Source organism: Drosophila ananassae, chromosome 2R (genome assembly GCF_017639315.1).
Source record: "Drosophila ananassae strain 14024-0371.13 chromosome 2R, ASM1763931v2, whole genome shotgun sequence".
NCBI classification, from domain to species: domain Eukaryota; kingdom Metazoa; phylum Arthropoda; class Insecta; order Diptera; family Drosophilidae; genus Drosophila; species Drosophila ananassae.
Window position 1 is genome coordinate 19857380 of NC_057928.1, and position 20943 is coordinate 19878322.

At 41.7% G+C, this 20943-nt stretch overlaps 1 protein-coding gene across 8 annotated transcripts in view; it reads left to right on the forward strand.

Moving 5' to 3' along the window:
- Positions 1–20943, forward strand: part of LOC6507034 (RNA-binding protein Musashi homolog Rbp6) — a 168714-nt gene that overhangs the window by 139914 nt on the left and 7857 nt on the right. For 3 of the 8 annotated variants that reach the window (XM_044714409.1, XM_044714410.1, XM_014909555.3), the window contains 3 exons: positions 2576–2624; positions 9335–9417; positions 9574–10568. In XM_044714409.1, the coding sequence (XP_044570344.1) occupies positions 2576–2624; positions 9335–9417; positions 9574–10503 (1062 nt within the window). In that variant the 3' untranslated portion in view covers positions 10504–10568. Of the gene's footprint in view, positions 1–2575; positions 2625–9334; positions 9418–9573; positions 10569–13032; positions 13069–13136; positions 13221–13551; positions 14172–14193; positions 14845–19526; positions 19593–19914; positions 20157–20445; positions 20707–20943 lie in introns of those variants that run through there. The other 5 variants (XM_014909557.3, XM_014909556.3, XR_006506970.1 and 2 more) reach the window with 4 other exon arrangements.

Below are 20943 nucleotides of genomic sequence, written 5' to 3' on the forward strand. Positions count from 1 at the left end.
TGGCATAGAAGTTATTTCAGGGGTTTGCTAGTAGACTTCCTAAGAATTTTTTATACATTTCACTAGACCTTATAATGCTCTTATTTTTTCTAGTGTAGAATCCCCCTCAACACCCACGATTTGTGGTGTACATTTAACGTTTGCTAATAGAATTAAAGTTTGCGGTGGCAGCCCAATGAGGTATGGCAATGGGTGGCATAATGAGCCAACAACCGATCCAGGGGCAGTGTAATTATGACAGCTATATAGTCGGACGATGGGGGCGGCGATTGGGGCGTGGCTATCGATGGGCGGACATTAACAACAGGCCGCAATTGGAACCTGGTCGGGCCAGTGTTCGTTTTCGCCCTGTTTTGCCCGCTTAATTAACAACAACAATTGCAATTGTACTGCTCCACCTTCCATAGCTCAGAGATCCTTCTCTTGCTGCACCTACTCATATTACCCCTTACATCCTTATTCGTCCTTTTATCCGCGGCAGCACCTGAGCCGGCAATTTTTGTGTCATTTGGCGCGTGTAACCTTCGCCGTTCGTTTGTATTGTGTTGTGGCATTGTTGTTGATTGTTAATTGAAAAACAATGTTGTAGTTGGTTTCATCGGCGGCTGCACTTGAAGAGCTGCGAATTGCGAGGCGCGAACAACAGCTACTGAAGGTGCAGGACGAAAAAAAAAAGAGGATAAACAATAATTTATAGAAATGATTATATAAAGATTAAACTATAAAGATAAGAGCTAGTTGTGAGCTAATAAGGAGCTTGTCCCAGGCACTCTCTCCCCCCAATGTTATTTATTTAAATATTAGATTATCCATTTTATATTAATTTATACAATTTCTTTCTCTGTATCGAAGTAGCAGCATTTTCCTGTGGCTATATGGGTTGGAGGTGGTGGGCGGAAAACTGCGGCGCAAGCTTAATTAATTTTTATAAGGCCGCCTTTGCTGCCCGGGTGGCCCGGCTGCATTTTAATTACAGTGCACAGGAGTTGAGAGTTGCCTTAAGCGTATTGATTAAGTTTAATCAATGGCCCATAAGCAGGCAGTCAGGCAAGAGGATATTGGGCACTGAAAGGGGATTGGTGGAGGGGATGAGCGCGGGTCAGCTTCTCAGAGGGCTTGCAGCTCATTAAAGGCCACATCGCACAACTTTGACAAGAAATGTGCAATTAGCAGTCGAGCGAAGGAGGATCCGAGGAGACTCCTTCCAAAGGAGGAGCAGGAGCGGGCTGTGGCAAAGTTGTCACATTATAATATTGAATGGCAGACAAGACAGCCAGGAAGCTAAGACAAAGCCAAAAGGATTGGAAAAAGAGTAAAAGGATGTCATGTGCCAGGCCAAGTCGTATCTCACTGCCACTGACTATAACCCTGAAAATCATCCCCAAATCATTGACAACTCGATGTGCCATTAAAATATACATTTAACCATTAAAATTTAACGATTATGTCCTTATTAAATATATTAAATATTAAATATTTAGTCAAGGGCATCGAGGCAAACACATGATTTTTCTGCCCAATTTAATATGGCTATTTAAAGGTGCATATAATTGGCAGAAACATTGCAATTTCAATTCAATTCCAGCCAACAGCCATTCCAAATTGATGAAATGAAATGAACATTTCGCCAATTCTGATATTAAATGTTAAAGTTGAAAGAATGCCAGACTCATACAAAGCATTAGAAAGCCAAAGCATTTAATTAATGCCATTGCAGTGGTACAAAATGATTAAATTCCATGTTAATGATATATGCATTCAAAAATTCCTCATTTGCCGGATGATATCCAAGTAGATGGTGTGTGTAATTTGTGTCTGGCCAATGCAATTGAGCCTCAATCTGATTGGGATGGCCAATTTAGCAGCACATTCACTGCATTTGCCACATCAATTAAAAATATCAAATGACAAGTCAGTCATTCAGTCAGTCAGTGGGTCAGTTCATCATTCCTGCATGTCCAGTTAGCGGCTCCAATAATGAGCCAACCAGTCACTCCACTCCACTCCACTCCAGGCCAGTCCAGTTGCCCAGTTGGTGGAAAGTCAGTGGAAAGCAGTTAGTTAGTTAGTGAGTGCGCTGGTTTGACAGTCAACTATCATTATAAGTTCTTTTGCGCCATAATGGCTAAAAGTTTTCCGCCCTTTCTCGCTGGATAGTTGGCTGGTCGGTTGGTTGGCCGGTTGGCTACAACCATGGCTGAAATGTATGTGTGTGTCTGGGCCATTGTGCGCACTCACTTTGCAATTAGCAGCAGTTTTGTCTGCTGCGAACATTTATTCAGGCCATTAATTGAGTTGCTCGCACCGAACGGGCAAACTTCGAATGCTTATGCGCTGAAACTGAAACAAAGAACTGAAGGAAAGAACAAACGAAGGACTCCTCCAAAGTCCTGCAAATGGGTTTGAGAAATGAACAATTTCCAGTCTATTTTAAAGTAACAAATTCGAACCAAAATAAGGCTCCTTTTTCAGATTCAGTGAATCAATAGTTTATAGTTTAAACTTAATATAGAAGCTCCTTTGTTTCATAATCCTCAATTTCTAAACGCCATTTTTCCCTTTCGATTAATTACAGATCGAGGATGCCATGTTGATGTTCGACAAGCAGACCAATCGGCACAGAGGTAAGCAATCGCTATCGTTATCGTTATCGGCATAGCGCTAGTAGAGCGCAATAATGCCACAAAACATTTGCTAGCCCGTTTCCGGTCTTTAACGAGCCAGAGCCGGAAGTGCGAGAGCTTAGCAATGCACAACACATAGACATACACACACATAGCGACACACACACAATGGCAATGTATCATGCATGGCAGGATGCTTGGGCTCATAAGCAAAGGACTCTCCCGCCCATCGCCAGTGGGCTAATACAGTTTTAAAACGTTGTCGTGGCATTAAAATGGCCGGGCAGCAGGATGTAGAGAGACCCGAAAAGATTACCTGCCAATGCAACCGGATATAAGGGCCATAAGAGATGGTCCATCCTCTTACCCGGGCTGGCAGCGGGCGGTTAGCGGATTCCTGGGATGAGGCAAGGGAGCTGCCGGGGACGGACGGACAACTGAGGTGCGCTGGCCGGCAGAAGGCTTAAATCTCCAGTGTACATCCGCTACACGAACTTGTAGCGCACGACTGCGTCCATTGCGTTTGTCCAACTGTCCGTCCGGATGGCCAGTCCGTCCGGATTTTCAACTGTCAGAATGTCCGGCTTTCGCAGCACTGCGAGAAAATTCGTCCGGAGATCAGGGAAAGGCTCTTACAAGGCAAGTAAAGTAAAGAAAAACACTCTCACTTTTGGCTAGTATTTGGAAAAAACAAGAAAGGAAAGCTAACTTCGGGCGGAGCCGAAGTTGATATACCCTTGCAGTTCAGTCGCAGTCCGCTAGGTGGCGCCACGCATCTTATATTATTAGATATGTAGCGGATCGTATATAGTCGGCCGATCCTTATGAAATTTGGCATATTCTATTATTTTGCCAAAAGAGTAATCTGTACCAAATCCCATCTTTCTAACTTAAAAAACACCAAAGTTATGCCAATTTCGATCGTTCTATGACAGCTATAGGATATAGTCGGCCGATCCTTATGAAATTTTGCACACAAGATATTTTGGTCAAATATAACATGTGTGGAAAGTCCCAACCCTCTAACTTAAAAAACACCAAAGTTATGGCATTTCCGATCAATCAGTTATATGGCAGCTATAGGATATAGTCGGCCGATCCCGGCCGTTCCGACTTATATACTGCCTGCAAAGGAAAGAAGGGTGTGTGCAAAGTTTCAACTCGATAGCTTTAAAACTGAGAGACTAGTTTGCGTAGAAACGGACAGACGGACAGACGGACAGACGGACAGACGGACAGACGGACATGCTCATATCGACTCAGGAGGTGATCCTGATCAAGAATATATATACTTTATAGGGTCGGAGATGTCTCCTTCACTGCGTTGCACACTTTTGACCAAAATTATAATACCCTCTGCAAGGGTATAAAAAGGGTTTCCTCTTGAAGAGACTATTCTGGAAAGAGTCCTTAGAATTTTCACCATGTACCTGTGTCCTTTTTGTGTCCCAGTCGCACAGTGCGATGCCTTGTCGTTGTCAATTTTGCTTATTAAAGTTTTAAATGACGCCCCAAATTTCGCATTGCGTCCAGTTGGGGGGCCGTCACTCGCCCATTGACATGTCCTGCTCTCGGAGGTCCTGTTGGCCCAGCCAGCCAGCCATCCCCGACTCCAACCTGAGACAGACCGCATTAAGATTGATGTGCCCGGCCAAAACCAAACACACACACACACCTGCTGGATCTTGTGCTCTGTGCTCAAAAGTAATTAGTTCACAGGACTACAAACAGCAGCATACATCAATAGTTGTTGGTACACACTATCATCCTGCCACCGCAAGACCAGACCCATGGCCACGCCCTCTGGACCGCATTGCCGCCCCCAGCCCCCGCTCCACCCGCTCGGTTCACACCACCGGACATTGTTAACTTTTGCGCCCTTCAAATTACGCACACGGGAATAAGAAAACATGATTTTTGCTTGTGCGCGGCCCATAAAAAATTGTAGCGTACTTCTGTGCCCCGCATCGCAGATAAGCGCAACATGATGGTGGGCGTCGATGGCAAAAAAAAAAAAATAAATAAAGAGGAGGCTGGGCCGGGGTTGGGTCTGGGGCAGGGACAGAGATAGAGCCGAGGGCCCACAGAACATTTCGCTTAATTGGACGCTGGAGTATGCTGGAACTGCATGATGATGCAGTCATACATACATAAAAAATAAAAGCGAAGGCTTGAAAACGGGTAGGCAGCAGCCAATAAAAACAAATATGAGGCATTTTAAAAATAATGTGAAGGCCGTCAAGTCATCACATCAAAGATTTAGCCGCCCATGGGGTCAGAGAAATGGGAAACAAACAATAATGAGCTGCGAAAAAAATAATATCCTGCACAGCGCAATTGTTTGTGATTTTTATGTTCTCCAATAGACAGAAAGTTTAATATACTTTTCAATGTTTCTGCCATTTATTATTCATCTTAATAGCAAGGAATACTTTTTGTACTCAAAACCATTTCAAGCCATTCCATTAAAAATGTACGGTCAAGGCACAATAATAAGCCAATGAAGTTTTCTACGAATTTCCGGCTTAGAATACTTGCCTGATTCTCTGATTCTCAGATCTAATTTTGCGATTTTTATACCCTTGCAGAGGGTATTATAATTTTGGTCAAAAGTGTGCAACGCAGTGAAGGAGACATCTCCGACCCTATAAAGTATATATATTCTTGATCAGGATCACCTCCTGAGTCGATATAAGCATGTCCGTCTGTCCGTCTGTCCGTCTGTCTGTCTGTCTGTCTGTCCGTCTGTCTGTCTGTTTCTACGCAAACTAGTCTCTCAGTTTTAAAGCTATCGAGTTGAAACTTTGCACACACCCTTCTTTCCTTTGCAGGTAGTACATAAGTCGGAACGGCCGGGATCGGTCGACTATATCCTATAGCTGCCATATAACTGATTGATCGGAAATGGCATAACTTCGTTGTTTTTCAAGTTAGAAGGTTGGGACTTTCTATGGATTCTTATTTGGTCCAACTTATACGATCTGCCAAATTTCATAAAGATCGGTCGACTATATCCTATAGCTGCCATATAACTGATTGATCGGAAATGGCATAACTTCGTTGTTTTTCAAGTTAGAAGGATGGGATTTTCAATGTATGCTTCTTTGGTCAAAATAATTCGATATGCCAAATTTCATAAGGATCGGCCGACTATATACGATCCGCTGTATATCTAATAATATAGATGCGTGGCGCCACCTATCGGACTGCGACTGAACTGCAAGGGTATATAAACTTCGGCTCCGCCCGAAGTTAGCTTTCCTTTCTTGTCCAATTAAAAATGCATTGGACGAGCGTTTAGCCAGTGACACGACTCATTCACTGAGCAATTCATTTTGGCCAGGACATGTCAGCTTTGCAAATTACAATTGCGTGCATCGATCGCCGAATGAAATATGCAGGCATTGTTGGTTATTCGCTGGGCTGCAGAGGAGAAGGTAGTTGAAGGTAGCCCAAAGTGGGTAACTGCCAACTGCCCAACTTCACAGGCAGGTCGATGGGCAAAAAGCAAGCAGGGAGAGGTCAATAGAAAATGTGTGTCGTTAATCAAAGGGTATTAGTTGTAGCAGAAGCCTTCATTGCCACGAGGACATGGAGGACACGATGGCCACGGCGACTTTTTGTACAGTCGGACGATGTACTAGGATGTACGATGTACGACCTTATTGCCATGAGAAGTCGAGTCCGACGTTGCCTACTGGCACTTGCGATATGCCTGTAATTGCATTTTATCGATCCGATCCGAGAGCGTTCTATATATGTATATATGTGTGTTATGTGTGTGTGTGTCTGTGGCAATTGCCACGTACACATACACCAACTATAATAAAGAAGGGCCAACGGAAAAACAAAAAAAAAAAAAGTGAAAGAAAAGTGGAAAAGACGTTGTTGGCTGCTCGGTTGCTACACGGCAGCAAGTCTGTTACTCATTCATAAATCATGTGTGGAGCACAGCGACACATATACAGAGCCAGTCCGACAGACAAACAGTCAGGCAGACATACAATCGGACAGACATAGCCAGAGTATAAGCCTGGTCACTGAAAATTGCAGCGCCATTTTCCCAGCTAACAAACAGCAGTGGCAGTTGGCCCAGAACAGGCTTCAGGATATGGGAGGAAAAAAAATAGGAGGAGGGTGGGCGGAAAAAACTATACAGGATACGATATATGAATATGCCATAAAACAATATAGGCAGCCAATAGGCAGCGACTACGACGACAACAATGCAGGTTATTGCAATTACAGTCGGAATGCCCTACAAGGATTTTCAAATATTTGGTACAATATTTGTCTTTCCAGAAGGCATTTTAAAGATTACTTTAAATAAAGTCCTCAGATTAAGAGATTGTGGCAATTAAAAACTTTCAAGTAATATGGAAAAAAGTAATTGAGACTCAGAATTAAAATGGTTATGGAATTAAACTTTAAATTCTTTATAGAATTTATTAAATAAAATATAATATATATATTTCATATTTAGAAAACTTTAAAATTCCACTTAAAGCCATTCCCGTTTAGGCAATCTCGCCTGCACAAATATAGAGTTTAGAGCAGCCCCGGCAGCGCCCGAAACTATGCTATGAATTTCATTTGGCAAGCCAAGGACATGCCCAACGTGCGCCTAAGCAGCCAGCAGTAGTGGGCGGAGTCCGGGTCTGGGTTTGGCTTGGCAGTTGGCGTCGCCAGCCGCCACTAATATTAAAATTGAAAATTTTGTAATTTTTCTTTTTGGCAAGCCGGCGCAGCGCAGTCATAACAGCAGCAGCTGGCTCTAGGCTCCTCTATCGCGCCGTGCCCCGGTGCTTCGTGCCACTCTTACTCCTCTTAGCCCCTACTGCCGTCGAAAAAAAAACATATATCTGTGTCCGCTTCTTGGCAATAACATGCATGAGTGTGCAATTTTTGCAGTTGCCAAGACCATCGTCAGCTCCTATCGCTCCAGCAACCGTCCTGCGGGAAATTTTCGACAGGTAAAAATGGCAACCGGGCTCAAAAATTGCGGCTCTTCAGGCTTGCCAGCTTTCATAGCCCGCCAGCTCTCCGGCTAGCAGCAGTAGTTTTGGTATCAGGCAGCGAATTAACTGGGCAACCGGTCTGTAGTCATTCCTCATGCTGCCCGGGCGCATTTGTATCCACCAGATACATTTTTGATTGAGTTACATGTGGAGGAGCATGTGAGCCGGGCTAGGCAGGGGGGTCTTGGGGGAAATTGCCGGCTTCATTTGTTCCACGGCTGATTTATGAGTGGCCCCAAAAGTGGCAAAGACTACCAACAGATATTGCAACTTGCAACAACGAAATGAAAACACTAGAACCCCAAAGTGCTTCTACTTCTACTGCTACTGCCACTAGCCAGTTAGCTTTACGTGCTACTTGCAACGTGCGCTAATTTTATATAATTAAAGCAAATACAAACACACTCCGGGAAGTGTGGGAGGTCTCAAGGAAAAGGACTTTGCAAGGAGCTTCTGCTTCTCCACGGCACATGTCGCTAATAAGCCTGCGTGTTTACTGTTACTTGTTTCAACTAATTTGTCAGTTACGCCCAGCTCTCGGCCACGCCCCTTTTCGCCCGCATGGCACACACAGATGTGCGGGTGTTCAGGGCATCAGGTGTCTGCACTTGGCCTTGCTAATTGCACAGAGCGAGACACGAGAAAGGGATATAGAGAGGGAGGAGGGTAGTCCTTCTTTTCGGCCAAGGGAAATCTCAGACAATTGCGCTAATTGAAAAGCCCCGATAAGGCCAAAGTGGCGAAAATTGGAACGGGTCGGTGGAGCTTTCGGGGCAAAGAGAATTTTTAGAAAATCCAATCGGATGAAAAGTTTTAGGGCAAAAGGAGTAACTTGGATTGTTTGTGGAATAAGAAATTAATGTAATTAACTTGAGATAAGACTCGAGACTTATTCAATAAAACATCAAGAATTGAAGAACTATGTTATAAGACTGAAATCAGAGACTAAAATTCAAGCCATCTGTATCAGAAACTTTAAAAGCAAACACTTCACAAAATAGGATACTTGAAGTTTCTTTTGACCAAAGAACTGCACTGCCGGCAAATGGAAGAAATTTAATTAAGCCATAATAAATCCTGGACCAATTCCGGGCAGTAAAAACCCCGAATGACTTGACATTCTTGGAATTTAAGTTCCTCGTCGGCTCCCAAAATTGAAGATATCAAAAATAGCTGCACTGAGAGCGAGCTGGCCAGCCATTAGGACAAAGTTATTATGGCCGATCCCAAGGCGGACCCTGAAAGGGTGGGGCAGGAGGGGTACTGGGGCAGTTTCCAGCAAAAGCTAGGGATCTGAGCTGTGTCCGCTGGCCAAAGTTTATTATGTAAACTCGGAGCGGCCAGTGTTTGAATTACTCGCCCAGCCGCCACTTGAGGCCCTGCAGGGATGCATATTGAGGTCAGCCGGAGGACAGCAGCTATCCTGGCTCGACTCGTTTGGTAGTTGGTAGCGGAGGCCTGGGCTCCTGGAGGTTAAGAGCTGCCTCTGTCTCGGTCTCGACACTTGAGTAAATTATTTAGCCGCTCCGCTCACACAAAAGCATATTTCGTTCAATTTTTGCAGCCCTTAAACTTTTTTGCCCCACTCCTTTGACTCACAGGACCTCACTCTCCGCTGACTCACTCCTCATTCTTTATTTCTCTTGGCCCTTCTCTGACTAATTCTTCACCGAACCACTCTTTCCTTTGCAGGTTTTGGCTTCGTTACATTTCAAAGCGAAGATGTGGTAGACAAAGTTTGCGAAATTCATTTCCACGAGATAAACAACAAAATGGTAAGTGAAGCGTAGCGGTCTGAATCGCAGTCCTTTTTCCAATTATTTTTGTTTTTTTTGGCCATATAAAGAAAGTAATCAATCACTACTAGAACTGCCTTTAAGAGTATAGTACCTTTACCATTTTATCATATTTTTAATATCCTTTAATTTCAGGTCGAATGTAAGAAGGCGCAGCCCAAGGAAGTGATGCTGCCAGCCAACCTGGCCAAGACACGGGCCGCCGGGCGTTCTGCATACGGTGAGTTGGTAGTCTGGGGCAGCCACACCCATTCGACGGCGGCCACTACGGCCGCTGCCGGCCTGCTGCCGAGTAGTTTAGCCGCTGCCGCCTCCGTGCTGCAGCAGCACCAGCAGCAGCAGCAGCAACAGCATCAACAGCAGATGCAACAGCAGCAGCAGCAACATCAGCACCACCACCACCAGCAGCTACACTCACACACACCACAGTCGGCCACCCACCACACATCCCACTCCACCCATGCCTCCCACAATCACTTGCTCAGCTCGTTGCGTTACTCCCCCTACCCCCTGCCGGCCCATCTTCAGGCTGCAGCGGTTGTGGCCGCGCAGCAGCAGCAACAACAGCAGCAGCAACAGCAAGTGCAGCAGCAACAACAGCAACAGCCCAGTTTGGCCCAGGTGGTGGCCGCGGCTGCTGGCGCTGCCCCTGGCCTCCTGCCGCTGACCACTCCCGCCCCCGCGGCCACGCCCTCTCTGCTGCAGTACGCTGCGGCAGCAAACGGCCTTCCAGGTCAAAGTAATGCCGCTCTGGCGAACTCTCTCTACGCCGATGCTGCGGCAGTGGTGGGCTACAAACGCCTCCTGGCCGCCGCCGCAGTGAGCAGTGGCCTGAGAACACCTGCCACCGCTCTGGGCGCCTTAACGGCAGCCGCTGCCAATGCCCCGGCCGCCGCGGCAGCTGCAGCGGTGGCACAGCAAGCTCAGTTGCGACAAAATGCGGCCCTTGCAGCAGCCCATTATCCGCTAAGCGAACTCCTGGCCATGCCCGGGGGTCTCGAGATCGGGGCGGGAGCCAACACGGCGGCAGCAGCAGCCTCACTGTACCAGCTGCCTGGAATCTGACTGCCCAGGCCACAGTGAGCCCTCCCACAAGCAACCTCATAAAGCGATTATAAGAGGCTATGCCTAAACCAAAAAAAAATTATTTTTAAAGAATTTTAAATTCTATCTAAAGTAATCTCTTAATTGAAGTTTAAATCTTAATTTAAATATTAAAAAAATATATAAAAGACTAGGCATAGTCCCTTTAAACTGCTTTACTTTTCACTATCAAATGATAGTTTCATGAATATTCTTCATCAAAAAACACTTTTCCTCAAAAACACTCAAACAAGAAAACACTAAACCACTAACACTTAAATATATATATAATCCAATATATATATTTAAATATGACTCTCTCTCATTCCGTCTCAATGTCCAAAAAATATCTATGCTAAGCGGCTAAAGAATAGGCTTAGGATTACTTGTAACTTCTACTTAGCCATGTACTTATTACTAATTACTTATGCCATATGTACTATATATTATATATCGTATACCTATATTTTGTGTCTGTCTAAGCTGCGTTTAGGCCACGCGGCGTATGCGTTAAATGACTAAATTACTTAAATAGCGGCGCATTCGTTTTCTTACCAAACTAGCGATAAGGAAACGCGATTTACTTAAGAACCTAGGCTAAGTGCAGGTCCTAGAGATCTGCTTAGAGACTATTCGATGCCCTTAGACCTTAGAAGGCGATCGTAAAAGTTGTCTTAGACACGGGGCGACTTATCCTAGAACTTAAGAGCCCCAATATGAATGTAAAAACCATAAAATAATACATAATAATGTCTTCTCGGATTCTCCTGTATATCAAACATTTCTAATTATACGTAAAAACTCATATCAATAGCTCTTAAAAATTGTACGATTATTTATAACTAGAAGCGCAGCCAAAAGCCACTAACTTAATCGAATTGAATTCAAAAGCCTAGCAATTGTATCGTATTAGCGATTAAGTGGGGGGATTGACAAAAATACGCCCCCAAGAGAAAGTATTTAAGTATCCGGAGTGTATGTTAGTTTGGTTGCACGTGTGTCAGTTTAATTTGAAAAATTGATGATGACCAGTGGACTGTAGTTCAAAATACAGATGCCATTGCAAATGACCGGACAGCTGTCGGAGTGTAATTTTCCAAAATGGATCATGGATAATGGATGTGTTCACATGCATTCGGACCAATTACAAGGTCCCTGGCAAATTACGGCTCAGACAGCTGATGACCCGTAATCGTAAACGGAGGCAACTCCCTCAGAAACCCGTTATCTTACCACACACACACACAGAGACACTTGTGCAATCAAACGTACATACACTTGTTTGCCCATAGCCATTAATATTTGACTAAACTTGAAACTAGATATTTATTATACATGCATAAACAAACCACATACACGCATCTATTGCATTACGATAAGCGCATTAAGCGCTCAAATTCAAATTCAAATTCTAACTCAAAACTCAAACTCTGAACTTTAATTCAAATTCAAATTGGAATTGGAATCAAACTGAAGTCAAATCTAGAAATCCATTGTAATATTAGCCTAAGTCGGAACAATCAAAGATGAAGACAAGCTTTTACGCAGCAATACGAGCCAGTCGTCCCAAGCCCAATCAAGATGCCAAAGATGAAAGATGGAGATGAGTGACAAAGTGACATAGAAGGCGGACCGGAACTCATCCGAAGCCGAATCAAAATTTTTAGATACTTATTTTTTAACTAACATATATCCTCCCATAGCTGTCAACCTTTACCTTACTATATATAACTTATATCCCCTTGATTTGTAGTGTTTATCTAGCCCTTACATTTTATAGTTTTTTTTTGCCAACTATGTGTGTTTAGTTTCCGATTTCGATTACAATTTCCTATTTCAAAGTTTAGTTAACCTCATAAATTAGTGGCAGTGAGGGCAATGGCCTGAAGAAATGTGGCATTTTTGTAGAAATGCTCAACAACAGGCCCTAGAATTGCCCCCACTCGAAAAACTTAATATATAACTTGAAAAACAAACAAATATTTAGCGAAATTACTCAATTTTATACTCATAGAATAGAAACTAAATGTCTTAGCTTATATCTACGTAACCATAAGTGTTTAGAATTGTCGATCAAATGTAACTCAACATATATAACTCTATATAGCTCAGATCAAGGCTGTTAATTCAGAAACGAACAACAAAGGGGGGATTTCCATCTCCCCTCTAATAGTTGTGCCCCGTAACAAAAATCGGGTGCTGTCGCAAACAATTCTTAGAACTCAATACTACAAACATATATATTTAATTAGTATATAGTGGAACTATCGATCTGGAATCGGCAGTTCCTTAGTTGTCACATACACTTTACTAGAACTCTAAGTACACACGAGTCGATAAACTAATATTAACACTCTATTATCAATTAGTTGCGATATAATCTCGATAATAATTTTCATTTCATATTCATTATTCATTAGCTATGATAAAATCGTGTGAATGTCAGTAATTATCTGTTTATGCCTTTCTTTTCTGTGCTCTCTCTTGTTTTCCATGCGACTGTCCATACAGATAACATCATGTGGGGTCTGGGGACATTGCCAGAAGGTATGCAATCTATCTCTTAATAAATAAAAACCAAAATTAAATAATACTTTTTCTTTTATTTTGTGCAGGTTTTCCGGCAGCTGCCTATGCTGCTTATGCCGCTGGTCGTGGCTACTCGGGCTATCCCAGCTTCGGTCTGCCCTATCCAACTGGTAAGTCCGACGCACACCCACACAATCACACCCACAGGACACACCCGAATCCTCTAACACACACATAGGCACACCACGTTCCCCATTCATTATCTCTATGTGAGTGAGAGTGTGAAGAAAGCAACCTCTGTGACTAAAAAGTAACCCAAAACATACACCCATAAACTGACTAGTTTGTGCCACTTGATATGACGAAAGGCCTCGCAACACTCATCAGCATTACTAATTAAATTTTGTGTTTCATTACCAATCTCGAAACAAACATCTGTGTATCTTTATTTTCGGCTTTCCTACTCTTTATTCTTTTTGTATGTGTATTTTTGCTTTGCAGCGGGTGTGATGGGCGTTGTGCCGGAGAATCGGATCCTGATCGGCGACTATATGGCCTAGGACGATTGCCCTCGAGCTCGAGCTCGAGCTCCTAACATAATATATTTCTATCGAGTATTACTCAGAGATCATGATCATTTAATGAAATAAACCACAAAGAAAATCCTTAAAAATGCGTTCGTCATATCAATGCACAAAATAGTTGAAGATCGGAAATGAATCGAAACACGCAGAAGCATCGTCATTTGAAATCTAGAACCCCTAGAATTGAGTCCTGCGCATCCTGCAGATATTACATTAAAGCTGCTTGGCCTTGAGTTTTCATTCGCCTAAAACCCCACCCCACCCATCACCACATACTGAATACAAAGATATAATCCACACTGGCTACTAGGGCTTTTAGATGATGTGATTTAATTCCTGGAACCCAGAAATAATATCTATTGTGAGGGCTATAGCTTTAAAATTATCTAAGAAAGAAATGAAACAAGATATAGTATGAAATTGACGACATAATTGCTAATAAAGCTATAGCCCTTCACATTTTACCTTTTTGTTTGCCCTTTGAACCCATCTCTCTCTCTTTGTGCCTCTGACATTTCTGTCTCGCTTCATCTATCTTGTATCTCGTATGATTTTGTAGGCTTGACTATTTGCGGCATCGGTAGAAGTTATGGTACTGCTTGTAGCACTGCCCCGGGCCGTAGCAGAGCTGCTATCGCTGGCGGCGGGGCGTCTGCTGCGGCGGCGGCCGCCGGTGTTGCCCCCACCGGTCACGCCCCTGGCCAGGCACCCAGCCACGCCCCTGGCCATGCGCACGCCCACGCCCACGGCCAGTCGGCCTACCACCAACAGGCGCTGACCCTGCCGCTGGCCACGGCGCTAACGGCTCGAACCGCGGCCATCAAATCGCAGTTTCTGGGCAACTTTAATTTCTAAAACACTAAACCAGGAAAACTATATATCGCACAAGTCTGAGATTGAGATTGAGAATGAGAATGAGTATGAGAATGATTGCCGTTTTCATTGCCGCCTTTTTTCCAACCAAAGTGTCAAGTAAATCATTCTAACTCTGACAAGTAGGTAAACATGCAAGTACAGCAATTGCAACAAATCCAACAATCCAGCTGCAACAAATGCAACCCAGAGCGTTTAGATTAGCTTGTGTCTACGGTAAATGGTAACGACTACAACTGTAAAATCCACATGCCACTTGCCTTATGCCACAGAAAGAAATACTAACGAGATATTTCTCAGAAACTACATAGAAAATGTAACACACACACACCACACACACAATTAGATCTGAAGTCTATATAGCTGAGACACGTACAGACCTACAATGAACCCCCATATAATGTTGGAGCAGTTAACCAATTACCGCAGCTCTATTAGCCGGAATCCCCAAAGTAGTCACTAGAGTTGTTCCAAAAGTATACTTAACAATCCTATAATTACGTATATAGAGCAGCTAGCACCCGTAATAATCAGTCGTAATCGGATGTAATCGAATAATTAGATTCGTTTAGATGTAGGCCAGCATAATCACACAAAAACTGACAAGCTGTTACTCTCACATACATACAAACAATTATGCTAAACTAGTAATTCTATATAAACAATTAAATATCTGCCTCTAGAGGAGCCCACTTAGAAATATGACACAATACTTGTATTCGGCAAAATGTAACGAAAATATATAGCAAACAATACTCGATCCAAATACATACCCAAATACCCTTATCTTAAATTTTTTTCGCCTAAAAACCATCCAACACCAGCCAACATCTATCCATTTCCCATTCAGGGACACTCATCTATTATTTATAAAACTATTTTACCGTAACATTTAAATGCAAATTTCATTTGTAGTCCGTGTATGCATAAATTAGTTGATACCCACTACCCACAACAACAAAAACAGAGACACCAACGAACAAAATGCACATCGGAGTTGGAAAAACAACATTTAGATAAAAACAAATTTTAGCAGGCCTGTCACTTGTAGTGCCATTATTATCCTTTAATTAATTTGCAGCATATTATGTATAAAATTTTTCCATATATCCTCCTCTTTTTTTGTCTTTTTTTTTTTGTTTTTGTCAAACAGAAAACAGCGTTTTGTTTTTGGTGTGTTGTTTCCATTGGTGGTCCCATGAGTTTCTAGATAATTAGCAAACGTGCAGAGATTTTTGTCATGGCTAAAGTTTATTAATTAGTAGATTTGTCCATTATCCGTAGCTTTGTTATTCCGTTTCATGTATACTATAACGCGTATATGTAGAGAAAACCGCATTTGGCCCACATATTCATATATGATTTAAGCCTTTTGCGAATTAATAACAAAACCATTGAAAAATCATTGATAAATTCCTTCCTTCATCGGTGCATCGCAAGTATTCCAAAAAAAAAGATGGCTAAGAAAATGGCTAACAACCACAACGAAACGAGCGAAATTTTTGACTCTCCTTTTTTTAAAAAGTACATCTAGACATTACTATATACATTAAATATATATTATAACTATATACATATTTATATATACAAATATTTAATATACGACGTTTACAAGTTAAGTTGAATATTCATTTTATACGAGGCGTGAATCGATTTGATTTGTACAATATTGAAAAATAACAATATTAATGTCCATCCATTTTCGAAAAGAAACTTAGCCACACAAAACCAAAATATTATAAATAAATCCAGGATATCAAACACAGACAAATCTATCTTGAGTTGATGAAAAATGCCATTTTTCAAAGTCCTCTCTCTCACACACACACACCTAGCTACTTAAAATCTAAACACAACCTAATGTGGCATATAAAAAATTAAAAAAAAAAAACAAAAGTACTCTATAAATGGATAAGCTGTTACTTAGTTAATTGAATGCAATTGTCGCAACTTTGTGGCATTCGGATGAGGCATCCGAGCAACTGCTTCAAGGTATTTTGCAAATATTTAAATTGACAATTACCAAACGCTTGCGAGTTATTTACAAAACCTATATAGTAAACACACACTTACAAATAAACACTAATACACAGACACAAACACAAGGACACACACACACACATGCCTACCTATATGTATTTTACACGTATATACTGTGATTTATAAGAAAACGCTTCAAAACAAGACAAGGAGTAAAAAATAAATAAAAAATTCAACAGAAATCCATTTGCCAAATGCAGAATTGAAATTGCTTGCGCAGATACGAATTGCGAAAAGTTATTACTTAATAAATGCACAAAACTAAGATAAAGCGAAAATAAAATAAATGCGGACTCAATGCCGAAACCGAAAACCCAAAAAAGCAAAAGTCTCTCTATCCTTTCTCTATGGCCTTAGGCAATGGCTTTTTAGCCGTTGCTGTCTTTGCTCTCGTAATATTAGCGTTTCGATTCGATGGGAATGAAATTTGACAGGGACTCGAGTCTCGAGAGTGACAAAGTGGCCAACGGGGCGTATGCGTAATGTTTCGACAGCAACTTGGCAACAAAACTACTTTTGGCTTCAACCATGAAACACAGCAAACAGCAATAGCAACATCTACAAACAGCACCATCAACAACATCCTCGGGGCAACAAAAATCAACAAGGTCAGCTAATGGTCGTCTTATTGTTCCAATGCATATTCGTAAAAGCATTAGAAACTTTTTATATACGTATAATCCATCTTTATATTGAACCTATAACCGTTATTTGGCTCCATATCCAAAACAAATTTTCACATTTTACGATTATTAACTCTGTACTGTATGTAAACTGTTAGTTTATAGAAAAAGTTTAGCAAAGAGCTCAATAAAAACCAAAACCAAAAAATAATATATACACACGAATTGTAAACTGAACGCTCGATTTTTGGGTGCCAGTCGTAGTTGAAAAACAAATATATATAAAAATATATATACTTATGTGTAGTTTTTCTTCAGTTTTGACAAACTTAATGTTTAGTGTCGACTTACCATACATATCTCACACCCACAAAATCTATCTCAACTTCAATTTGACTTAAATGTAGCTTAAAATGTGTTTAAAAATAACTCATTAGTAGTAAAAAGAAATGTATCCATTTATAAACCTTTTATAACCCAGCATACACCATATATACGAAGACCTGTTTTATGTATACTCTAGTTTTAATATAACCGCCATGTGGAAAATGTGTAGCTTCATGATCATGTAAATGTAAATGCCTTTCGTTTGACCGATTTTGTTTGTTCAAATGTCTCAATTTAACCTTTTATTGTAACTGTATGAGCTTCGAAACCGGGTTGCCAGGTCGACAGCTGGGAACAGTTGTTTTTCCGCAACCGCAAGACTGACAATAGCAATTTTACCACAAAAACTCCCATTGCCCCCGACTACCCAGCCACCAGACTACCTCCCAGAAACGGAAACGCATTTCATGCAATGGCAGCCCGAAAAAGCCCGGCTAAATAAGTTATTTATTTACAAAAGCAACCGTTACTGCTATTGCAACTGCTGCTGTAGCTTTTACGGGATCTTTATTTCGGTCCGAGTACGGATACGGGTCCGGATCCGCTTCTTTGTATCTCAACTCTAATGAAAACAACATGGCGCACCGAGATTTCGCACAAAAACGTAAACTAAACGTAAGCCAAAGTTGATTGGCGCCATAAAACGCACAACACAGCTATGAGGAAGGTCGTAACGCTTGGCTATCTGGAAAGGAGGGGGATATAGGAGGGTATAGGGAGGTGATGATGAAAAAGGGTTTTATAGGGGCTAAGGGGGGGGATGAGAAGAATGGGAAATGGGGACTGTAAGCAAACGACTGACTGCTGCCAGGGACATGCCTCGTTACGTTACGTCACGTTACGTTACATCAATTTTTGTGTTTCCGCAGGAAATGCAACTGCTACGCTTCCGACACCCCCCAAACCAGCTAGCCAGCAAGCTACCAGCCCCTTCCTCCCTCATCCCTTAACCCGTTACCAATTTTTTCGCTTGCCTTCATTCAGTTTCGTATTCACATTCGCATTCTGCTGTCATTTCAATATTGGCGCTGGCGTATTTTTACTTGCTGCAGCAGCTGTGACCGTAACAAGGCAAAACAGCAACAAAAAACGATAACAATGATAACAGCATTGGCCCAAAAAAAAAAAAAAACAAAATTGTGGCCCAAAAAAATGGAGCCAAAGGGGTGCAGGGGATGCAGGGTGTAGAAGAAAGTGCACATCACTGGGCAAACCAAGCGTAGTAACTAAGTTTGGATGGGTTCGGATTGGTTTGGTTTGCTTTTGCCTTTGGTTTTGGTTTGGTTCAGTTCGGTTCGGTTTTGGTTTAGTTTGGCTTTGTTTTGTCATCGTAGCGACAACAATACCCCCCAAACCCATTTACTACCTCCTCCATCCCCCTGGCTCGTTTAATAACCGAGCACTTTGTGTTTTCATAACCTGCGTTCCAGTTAGCGCTTCCTGCTTTCCTCCTCTTTTATTTTTCCCAGACATCCAGGTATATACATACGTACCAAATATATATGTATATGTTTGGAGCCCTTTATATAAATGTATATCCCTTCGCTCTTTGGTTCGTATTTTGTTTGTGTTTGGCATCGTAGTTGTTCTGGGACTAGTTAGAGTTGTTTACTTTCGCTTTTGATTGTTTGCTTCCTTGGCACACCGTTATAACAAAGCTATAGCCACCATGTATAACAATCGCATACTCGAATACTCGTACTCGTACTCGTACTCGTACTCTCTCACTCCATACCCACTCTATATATATATATAGTTGTACTCAGCCCATAACCATATACCTCTACCTCTAACTCCTGTTCGTACATGTACCCTTAGCTCAGCCTTGATTACTTTTGTATACTCTTGTGTCGCCGGGCACCACCTATATATGTGCCCGACTTTTACTTGCCTAGTTATGATCCATCCAGTCGCGATTTCAGCCACCAAGACTAATCACTCCCCTCTCGCCCTCTTTTGCCACTTACAGTTGATCTAACCAACGGGCAGCTGACCCCCAACAACAACACTCCGCTGCTGACCCAGGCGCTGTCAGGTTAGTGGCCTTAGTAAACATTGAATAAAAGTTATTTTGATTAAAGAAGTTTGAGTAACTTTTTTGATTAAATTTTTAAACGAAAATTAACTTCATAAAACTAAAAATTTAACCTTTTATAATATTTTTCCCATTTCAAACGGACAACGTTGCGTATGAGTAATAAAGAAAAAAACATAGCATACATTTCAGCGCAATATTACTCATACGCACTGTTGCCACCTTGCACTTCTGTTAAACTTTTTAAGATAAAATTATTTGTATAATTTCGTAAGAAAATGGAATAATTCCTTGTCTAACCGAATAAATTCTTGTGTTCCAGTGATGAACAACTACCAGGCTGCTGCCGCGGCCGCCCATAGCTTTGGGCCATCGGCATCGCCTCATGCCGCAGCCGCCACCACGGCCACCCGGCAGGGATTCCCCTCGACCAACTCGCCCGGTCCGACCATTGACATGTACAGCTCGGCGGCCGCCGACAATGTGGGCTACGTGCAGGCCACCAGCCCGCAACCGTCCGGCTTTCCGATTGCCGTCAGCCGAGCTCCGTTAAACTACAGCCCGGTAAGTCGAGGCTTCAAGCCACCAAAGCCCCGAAAATCCAAAACCGATAAACCGTTTTGGATCTCTGGGTCTAGTTTGTAGTGTTAAGCAGTATCTAAAATGAAAATAAAACATTCACATAAAACTAGAGTTTCCGAAACTCAAGAATTCTAGAATTCACACTCACTCACATAACACAGACACACCCATACACTCATACCGTAGAGATAAGGAGAGACTGCCGATGTAGAGTTAAACTATTGCGTTATCCTTCTATATATTGTATGTATTTCTCTTTCATTTCGTACAGATTTATTCGTTGAACTTTGCGATGGCTAATATATAAAAAGACTGATAACCCAAAATATAAAAATGCAAAAAGAACAAAAACAAAAAGAAAAGCAAAAGCAAAAATAAAACAAAAGAAATGCAAAAGTAAAAAAAAGAAACCCCCATTATATATTTAAATCGAAAAATATATATATGTATGAAAAAATTGCAAAATAAAAAATAAAGATAAACGAAAGCAAACAAAAGAAATAAGAGTATAAAACAAACGCAGTTGCACAAGGTAGGCACACCAACAAAACTACAGCGTGTTCTCTTCTTTTTTCAACTAAACAATTTCAATTATTAACAATCAAATTCTTTTAACTTCAACCAACTAGTCAAAAAAAAAATATAATAAAAATATAGAACAAAAAATAATCGTAAAAATATGTATGCACGTCACAAGCACAGTTTTCTAGGCCGTTTCAATTGAAGTATTATTATTTATTTAAATTGTATACACCATATATGTATTATA